Source organism: Bombus affinis, chromosome 9 (genome assembly GCF_024516045.1).
Source record: "Bombus affinis isolate iyBomAffi1 chromosome 9, iyBomAffi1.2, whole genome shotgun sequence".
NCBI lineage: Eukaryota > Metazoa > Arthropoda > Insecta > Hymenoptera > Apidae > Bombus > Bombus affinis.
The window spans coordinates 3,930,099-3,940,341 of NC_066352.1; the positions used below are offsets into that span (position 1 = coordinate 3,930,099).

Here is a 10,243-nt window from a genome sequence, read left to right on the forward strand (position 1 = left end):
AATACAATTTGAGCTGGTCCAGATCCGCACGCTAGCAGTGTTACCTTATAACTGAAAAACCCCAAAGCCAACGTCGCCTGTCTACTGTTTATGGTCTGCCTTCCCGCTATTCTTTTGTCTATATGCTGTCGATGGCTTCAGCGCTTGAGAAAACTAAAAAGACCAGATGTGGAGTTTTCCTAGAAGTGGTGACCACTTCAACACAGAAGAAAGACACTTTCCGGACAACGTAATAATTGTAATTCACATTAATGTAGATCGATCTATACGATGTCGATACTATAAATCGTGTAAGTTATTCGTATCATTGAAATAGCTGAAAGTGATATCCAGAAAAATATGAAAATGGTGATCTATTGCTATGTAATTCATTGGATTACTCGACAGCTACTTCAGTCTTGATGTTATCAATAGGTGTATTTGTCAAGAATGTCTGTATTTCTTGAGGTTCGTTGCATGTTGTATCTGTTTTGATCTTCAAAATATGTTAAATCTTCTGTTGAAACGATGCAAACGAACAAGAACGTGATAGTTTTTCATAGGTGTTACGATTATGTAGATAATTGCGTTGACGCAACATGTGCGTCAGTAGGAGGAAAAGCTAAGTTAAGATGCGAACGAAAACGCGTAACGTAAGCTAAAGGAACATTGGAACTCATCTTCGTTGGAGACATCATATTCAATGGTAGAAGAGAAATGATACGTCGAGGAGGAAGTTCGAGGAAGAAAGGAAGAAATAATTATCGTGAATAAAATGCGAATGAATAATCTTCAAACAGAGATTCGCTTTCAAGATTCGTATATTTACGAGAAATGAAATTTTGATATATACAGATATGAACAGAAAATACATCTGGTGACTAGCCTACGTTACATACAATCAATTATACTTGCAGTTTCTTAAATGTGCGATGATACTCAGCTCACATGGACACGGATCGTTATTATACATATTTATAGATACATGTGCATGTATCGCAGACAAGATTATTACAAACATTTTGTCGATTTTCCAATCAAAAATTTCGTACGTCTTATCGATAATTTTTACATATTTAATCGTGATCTTTTATTACATCATGTATAGATAAACAAAAAGGAAAATGTGAACACGAAGTGCTTACTTTAATTTGATAGGTGACAACCTCTTTGATTCGCTTAAACACGCAACCTGTTGTGCTATCATGAGTGCTGTTACAGTTATAGCACCACGTATTAATCTTCTAAGTACGTAGGTACATGCTCTTGCATATCGAGCTTTGGTTAAATAAAATATTCTTCGCTATGTACTATTTATGTAAGACAACTTAATTCTAATCGCTTTCAACAGCGTATAAATAATTCGTTAAAAAATATATCACGCGATATAGCCGGACAAATTCTTTGTAACAATCTAACGCATACATATGTACATACGATCGCCTGATTCGTTGACTATCGTGTTACAGACACATAATTAACGACGATCAGAAGATATAACTACCTATACAGATAATTCGACTGCGGATATTTATGCAGATTCAGATGTTTGCGAACACGATTAAACAAATGGAATTTAATAAATATTCTACTTCGGATATTTTATATATATTTTCACATATTACGTGTATCTTTACGTCATTAAATTATTATCAAGTTATTCATAAAATAATATTTAGACAAAATATAATTATTTCCTAATAAAACAGCGTTAGTCCAAGGGAAATAAAAAATAAAATAAATACATAAAAATCCGCAGTCTACGAATAATCGTTCGTCGCTGATAAACTCCTCCATTTTTAAGTTCCTTTCATACACTTTCTAGAGATAGTATATATATTTGTATGCTTACTCACGACTAGTTCTGACTAGGCTTTGTTTAATTAACATTCACCGCGTTCATCTAGATACGTTTATCTTTTAACAGTGTCCTACTTTTTTTCGTTCGCCGGTTGGTCGTCGCCCGAATGTCTCCAGCTACAAACCACGTAATTATTTCACGATTTTCTACGATTCAGAACGCTAATTAAATTTCGTTATATCGGAATTATACATAGATGGTTATCCTTATGACATATACCTAAACCAGTCACGCGGTTACAAGTTTCTCGTGATTGTTCTTCGTGATTTTTATTATCTACTTAATCTTAAAAAAGACACCTTCGCTCTCTACTCTTGGACTAGATTATACTCTTTTATTCTAAATGAGTAGAATAAAGCAGAATGGGAAACTGAAAAAAAAAAGAACTAAACTGAATGTTACAACGTCGGTGACCCGAAACGATATTACGGTGATTAAACAAGTGTTTGATATTCTATATCAAATCTTTGGTGTTTTTTTTAATTATAAATCTAAAGAAATCATTGTATTCTATCTTAATATTAATTTACAATATGATAATACCGAACTAACGAATAATAATAATGATAAGAGGATTTTGTGAAATTCTTTAATTGAAAAAATTGAAAGAATGTTTACAACGTTTCACTGTCACCTTAAGCCACCTTACTATGATGAAACCCAGTAATTAAGAGAAACAAGTGGCAAAAAACGATGGCAATAATAATGTGTATTAATAACTATAATGTAGCGATATTATCGTTCACACAAGTTGCCTTTCTTTGTTATGGGCGAAAAAATAATTTATTATTAAATGTTTAAATATATGGAAAAAGATACGTCGTAGAACTTATATTCCGAGAACTGAACATCCTTTTGCTCGTTCGAAATAATTTGATAGATACAACGTTTCGATTAACTACGAATTTTCAATCAATATGTGTTTCTATCTAAATAATACATGTTATCGGAGTACGTTTTAGAACAGTGAATACATTCTCATTCTCTAACTAGATACAACTGCTACGATTTGGCAATGATCTTTAAAATATGCTGTCTGACTAGAGACTAGAAGCAACTCCTTATTACACGCAGCCGTACATACTAACTCAGACGATCATATTCACGCAAAATTGAGATACACTATGTAGTCACTGAATTTACTGAATTGAGAAATTTTCCTATGGTACTTCCCTCCCATGTTCATTTTTTCATCCATGACATGACAACACGTGTAATTCCTTATTAGCAAATGTCTTTCCTTTTACTAATGACTTTTTCGTTTAATTACTGTCGGCTCTCTTTTGCTTCAATGCATCATTATATTTTTATGAAAAGTATTATTAACCCTTTGCACTTCTATGTCGAGTGTTACTCGACATGAGTTTTTATCTCAGGAGCTCCTTTGTCGAGTTCCACTCGACATTCTTTCGTGTTCACCTTTTGTCGTGAAACGTGCGAAAGAAAACCAGGATTGCATCCTGGAAATTGTTTCAAGATATATCACACACTTAAAAATTACAAAAAAAAAAAAAAAAAACAATAGTGAGAACAAAATTGATATTTAAGTGAATTTGTTTCTTCCTTTATTTATTTAAATCGTCTTATGTTTTTAGTTAAAGTAAATTTCAAATAAAATACTTAAAAGCGTTGGAAGCTGGTGGTAACGAAATTGAAATAAAATTCGGAATGCAAAGGGCTAAGATGTAGTTTCATCTGCTATGAACGAAATAAACGTATTTATTTTCCTCTCATTGGGAAATATAATTTACAAAGTAGACAAAAATTTCCTTTATCTACCAAACGATATAACGAACACGGCACTTTGCGTATTTTTGCGTTTTCGAATTTTTCATAATTACAATAGCAAATAATAAGTGATTCAGGACTACTATATATGCAATTCTTTCACTATAAAACATACCAACGATTTAATAACATTTTCCCTCCTACATCTACTTACGATTAATAAGAAATAATACACGATATGCATTACAGTGGCTGTTTGATTAGAAATTTATCCACGAAATATCCACTGAATCTATTTCCCACGATTAAAAACTACCTATCCAACTTACTTAATCCTACGTTAAAAGTAATCAACGAGTAGTTGATAACCCTGTCGACTAGATACGCGCTAATTCGATCGCCTTAAATATCTTTGATATTTTGCTGTATGATCACGATTCACTCGATTCGATGAGTCCAATCAGTGAGTTAAGTTAAATTTATGACGCTAAGGAATACTTATCGGAATAACGTACGTTCTCTTAACACGTCGGCTGCCACGCCAGTTTTATATATTTTCAACCAATAAACTTTCATTCGTGCAAAGTATTAGATCCGATTTTTTCCTCCAACAATGTTATCCAAGATATTCACGTTGTTAAACAGTTTTCAGCCCGTAACCTTTATCTTATTTTCATCATTCCGAAGCAGCAATTCTCAATCATTATCAACTACCGATTCAGAGGTGTGCAGCAAAAATTTGTCAAACGCGCGATACCTAACGTATTCAATCAGCTCTCTTTTCAAAGGATCGTGGAATAAAAAGACGACGATGGTCAAAACGATAGCCCTGTCTCCAATCAAATATATCTATTTATCATAGTTTTTAGTCTGTGACAAAATTTTAGCAATTAGTCTATGCGTGCCATAAGATGAAAAGGGTGGAAGATCGTTGTTCTAAAGAATTTAGTAACGTGGCTCACCGATGGCCACCGTGACAGGCAACGTGTTAACTTAGGATGAAAGATGAGGAATCGTCGCCTTGGATAAATATTACAACACAGATAAATTACCAGCTAGGTATATGTACACGCACAGTCACGCTTTATAACCGACCTCTCTCTACTATCTACAGATTTACATCGCACGCAACATCGTATTAACCTTGCTGCTTCGCTACTTCTAATTCTATGCAAATTTACAGTCCGATTCGCCCCTCGTGCCATTCGTAAGCACACACGTTAGTATTTAACTGTTCCGTTGCAACAGCGGTTATTGTCTCGAGTTTTGGAGAACCGAAATTTTATTGGCAAACGAAAAGTCGTCAGTGAAATCTTTTCTTGGTTTCTTTAACGCGATTCCGTTAGGTTGTTCCATAAGATTGGTCGTTTTCTCTTTCGTTACTTATTTTTGCCGAAGAATTGTTTCCTATTTGTATTTGTTTCTTTTTTTCATTCATTAAAAAATCGTCTAGTTTTCTTTCATCCGTTTTATAGTTCTCTTAATTTTATTAATTACTACGTAGTTTTTAGTAGGAGATATTTTTTCAAAGATTAATAAGAAACGGGGATTTTTGAAATTTCGCGAAAGAAAAGCGAGTAGAAGCGAGTGAAATAAATTGAAAAAAAGAAACAAACAATTTCTAGATGAGAAGGGATGAGAGGACGAGGGAATTTATGATTGATCTCATAATGATTCTTCGCAATTTCCTGCCAAATTTTGTTATCGGAAAGCGACAAAATTTACGAAACGACCTAATAGATATCATAATCGATGTTTCTTAAAAAAAAAAAAAAAAAAAAAAACAGTTTGAATTATTATAGAAATTCTGAAATTGATCGTTAACTGTACTTTACGATTGTGTGTCGTAATATCGTCTCGAATTATTGATAACTGAAATTTCGCCGTCAGTAAAATATCTATAATCACGATTGAAATTTACGCTCGTTTCGTTATGTTGTTTTTAAAAGCAATATTCTCAGCTGCTGCAAAATCTTTTTATCGGTAGTAACACACTCTATCGTTTGATAAATTTTATCATGATATGAAGTAGGATATTTTATACCTTACTATAAAACTTATGAAACTCCAAGATATGTGCAATCTATTAATGAATAAGTTTATATAAAAAAATACGATAAGCGTATCGGAATATGAAACATATTTACGTAATGAAAATAAATTTAGCATAAAGGTTAAAAAATCACTGTGCAGTTGAAAATATATACAAAATCTTTCAAGTTACCAAATTTCAGGCGTTATATAAATCGAAATATTCAGTTTTCGAAAGAAAATTCTTAATCCTCGACCGACGTATTCTTCAACATAATGACTATATAACACGTACAGAGAAGAATGTCATATTAAATTTTGATTTCGCTGTTATTTACTAATCGAATAACACGTTACTCCTTCCCTCTTGCATCATTCCCTGTATACGACACCGGTTGAATTACACGCTCCAAGAAAAAAAAAAAAAGAAAAAATCTATCCTTTAAGAAATATCTATTCCATTAATGAAATATTAACATAAAATTGCACGTGTTACGATTCTAAGGAAAATTACAAAACTAGAAAAATAAAAGATAAAAAGGAGAACAAAATTTATCCCATTACTATATAATATGAAACTTAAAAAATGCCAAAAATACCCTATGACAACAAGAACAAAGGGGAATGCAAAGATAATATATCAACTGCTCTTTATCATATCTGCAACCAAGCAACTGTAAAAAATTCGAAAAAAATTCTCAAACGTGAGATTGCAAAAAAATAGAACCCTCCACTAGGAGACTCGGTCTTTACAAATCAAGGCCGAATCTCCAGTAGAGTCCTGGTCTTCTGGGCAAGGGTCTCGCGGGGAACTGGTGTCAGGGGATCTCGGTGTTCAACGTACCCTTGGAAACCACCTGAACGACGTCAGTCTTACCAACAGCTCCTCCTTGCTCCACCACCACGTTATTGTTGTTGTGATTGTTGTTGTTGTTGGTCTCTGGATGTTGACTGGCCAGGTGTTTCCTCAGCGCTGCTTGCCTGGTGAACTTCGCGTCGCACCTGGTGCACGATATCTCGATACTCCCGGTAGACGACGAATGTTCTCCGTTAGCCAGTCTTGGTTTATGCCAGCGTCTGTGAGAGGCCAAATTCGCCGGACACGAAAATCTCTTGTCGCATTCTGGACATCTGTACTCGACGTGGGCTATCCTGGAGCACCTGTGCTGGGCCAACTGGAACGCGTCCTCGTGCAATTGCCTGCAGAGCTTGCACTGATAAGGGCCAAGCCTGTTCTCGATCTTAGCTAGCTCCGCTCGTGCCTCCTCGGTGACTTCAACGATGTTGAATGCCGGATCGATGTCTCCGGTGACTACAGCCTCGTCCGGGCCCAAAATCACGGTACCCGACACCGGGCTACTGGTATCCTCGTCGAATTTCAATCTTCTAGCGTGTTTCTTTTTGGGTCTTTGAAGAAGCTTCTCGGTGGAACTGGATCTGGAGCTACTAGACGCGACGTTGTTGTTGCTGGTCGTCGAGGCTGGACTCGAATCCTCCTCTCTTACTTTTCGTCTTGGACATTGCGGAGGCGACGGTGTGCTAGGAGGAGTCATGGGAGCGTGCTGCATCCCTTGCAGATGATGCTGCGGTGTTAGAAGAAGCTGCTGGTGGTAGCCTTGTACCGATTGAAGGTGACTAGGACTGGTTAATAGAAGCTTCTGATTGTGCGTGTAATACTTGGAAGCGATCTCGTTCGAGCTTGAACCAAAGGGAGCTAGTCTGGTGGCCTCTTCCAAGGTGCAGGCTTTGACCGTTGGTTCCGCAGTTTGCAGTGGTTCTTTCTTGGAAAGTAGCTCGTAACTGGAATGACTGTGCACCGAGGAACTTCGTGGAACCGTGTCGAAATCGTCGACCACCAGAGGACCCGTTTCGTCGCTGTTCCTTCCGTACCCGGTGTTTTCCAATTCTTTCTGCACATCGTCCAATGTTCTCTGATCTTTCTTGGAATCTACGAGATCTTCGGTTTTCGGCGTGATCGGTGTAGGCGGAGGTTTCAGAGACAGATCCAGGGGACATGGGGTGGACGATCTGGACAAGTCCCAGTTTTGAAGAACGTGATGATCGGGAACCCTGGAGTAGGCGGGAGGGTTCTCCATAGGAATGTGCCAACTGGTAGCCGCGCCGTACGAATGCTGGTGGATCTCGTCACCGTAGTAACCCAGATAATTCAAGCCAGGGGCCAGGAACGCCCGTGGCAACGAACTGTGCAACATACTGACGTTCGTCTCTGCCAAATGTCTCTTTCCTTACGTTTCTCCTTAGACGAACCATATATTCGATATTTCAACCGTTTCCATTTTACGTTGATTAATAATTCTTAAAAACACTGGGTTCTTCTCTAACGTGCACAGTGCAGTCGCCTATCAACGTTCTTCATCTAATAATTCTGCGACTCACGACGTCTGATGATCGCTGATCTTACACTCGTCAAACAGATGGTGACTTTCTCGATGTCTTGTCGATTGATAATTCTACGACGATTAGAACGACGTCAGATTACTTTTCGATATATTTGTTTCTCACTTGGCGAACAGATGGAATTTCTTGACGATTTTAAAGACTTGTCGAAGATTTTTCGGATATTTTCCAGTATATAAGACACGCTATCTTCTCCCTCGACGGCTGAACGCCGTTTGACAGAAGTACGCGAGTCGAACCTCTGGTATATTCGAACGCTCCGCCCGGGAGCCGCGTCTCGCTTTGTTTCCTATTGGTCGACCGATCTCCGGCCTCCTACCCCCACCACTGTGCATATTTGCCACCACTCCGGTGGAATTCTGGCGCGTGCTCATGTAAACACTCACCGCCCCGTCCAACCGCCTGACTAATGAATGTATATCTCCTACGCCGCTGTACCGTGGCCTCTCAACTGGAGAACGATGTCGTTCCTGTCGATTCTTTAATAGAGAATGCTACCCTTTAAGCGGATCCCTTCCCCAACGTTATTTCCTTCCGACGAGCTTTCTTCGAGCCTGCACGGATTCAATATGGTGAATTTATTGGAGGTTAGGTTGATGGCGAGTAGATTGGCTATGTTTGTGGAAATGCATGGTTTTGGGGAACGTACTGGAGCAAAAGTGAGATTTAATTGTTTAGGTAGATAATTATTAGCTCGTTAGAATATTATAGCGTTGAATACGAGAATGTTAGGATGCTGTATGACATTAGAATGTTATAATGTTATAGAATACTAGTATGTTAGAGTGTCGTAGAATATTAGAAGGTTAGAATGTTAGAATGTTATAGAATATGAGAATGTTAAAATGTATAGCATATTAGAATGTTAAAACGTTATAGAATATCGGAAAGTTAAAACGTTATAGAACATCGGAATGTTAGAATGTTATAGGATATTAGAATGTCAGAGTGTTATGGAATATTAAAATGTTAAAACTATAAAATACCGAAATGTTAGAATGTTGTAGGATATTAGAATGTTAAAACGTTATAGAATATCGGAAAATTAAAATGTTAAAACGTTATAAAATATCGCAATGTTAGAATGTTATAAGATATTAGAATGTTCTGGAATATTAAAATGTTAAAACGTTATAAAATATTGGAATGTTAGAATATTATAGGATATTAGAATGTTAAAACGTTATAGAATACCACAATGTTAGAATGTTGTAGGATATTAGAATGTTAGAATGTTACAGGATATTAGAATGTTCTGGAATATTAAAATGTTAAAACGTTATAAAATATCGGAATGTTAGAATATTATAAGATATTAGAATGTTAAAACGTTATAGAATACCACAATGTTAGAATGTTGTAGGATATTAGAATGTTAGAATGTTATAGGATATTAGAATGTTCTGGAATATTAAAATGTTAAAACGTTATAAAATATCGGAATGTTAGAATATTATAGGATATTAGAATGTTAAAACGTTATAGAATACCACAATGTTAGAATGTTGTAGGATATTAGAATGTTAGAATGTTACAGGATATTAGAATGTTTTGGAATATTAAAATGTTAAAACGTTATAGAATACCACAATGTTAGAATGTTGTAGGATATTAGAATGTTAGAATGTTACAGGATATTAGAATGTTCTGGAATATTAAAATGTTAAAACGTTATAAAATATCGGAATGTTAGAATATTATAAGATATTAGAATGTTAAAACGTTATAGAATACCACAATGTTAGAATGTTGTAGGATATTAGAATGTTAGAATGTTACAGGATATTAGAATGTTAGAATGTTACAGGATATTAGAATGTTTTGGAATATTAAAATGTTAAAACGTTATAGAATACCACAATGTTAGAATGTTGTAGGATATGTTAAAATGTTATAGGATATTAGAATGTTCTGAAATATTGAAATGCTAAAACGTTATAAAATATCGGAATGTTAGAATGTTATAGGATATTAGAATGTTAAAACGTTATAGAATATCGAAATGTTAGAATGTTATAGGATATTAGAATGTTAAAACGTTATAGAATATCGAAATGTTAGGATGTTGTAGGATATTAGAATGTGAGAATGTTAGATATAGTTAGTTACTAGAATGTTGAAATTAGATAGAATGTTATGTGATTAATATTGTTATGTGACTGTTAAATAATTAGTAGATCCGTCTGCATCCTTTTTTTTTATTGACATACGGTTCTTTTCAATTTT

At 35.5% G+C, this 10,243-nt stretch overlaps 1 protein-coding gene across 1 annotated transcript; it reads right to left on the reverse strand.

Moving 5' to 3' along the window:
- Positions 1-782: 782 nt before the first annotated feature.
- Positions 783-8,304, reverse strand: LOC126920047 (zinc finger protein 286A-like). Its single transcript, XM_050729929.1, has one exon. It carries the CDS (start codon positions 7,810-7,812, stop codon positions 6,418-6,420), a length of 1,395 nt encoding a protein of 464 aa, XP_050585886.1. The 5' UTR covers positions 7,813-8,304; the 3' UTR covers positions 783-6,417.
- Between the last annotated feature and the right edge of the window lie 1,939 nt (positions 8,305-10,243).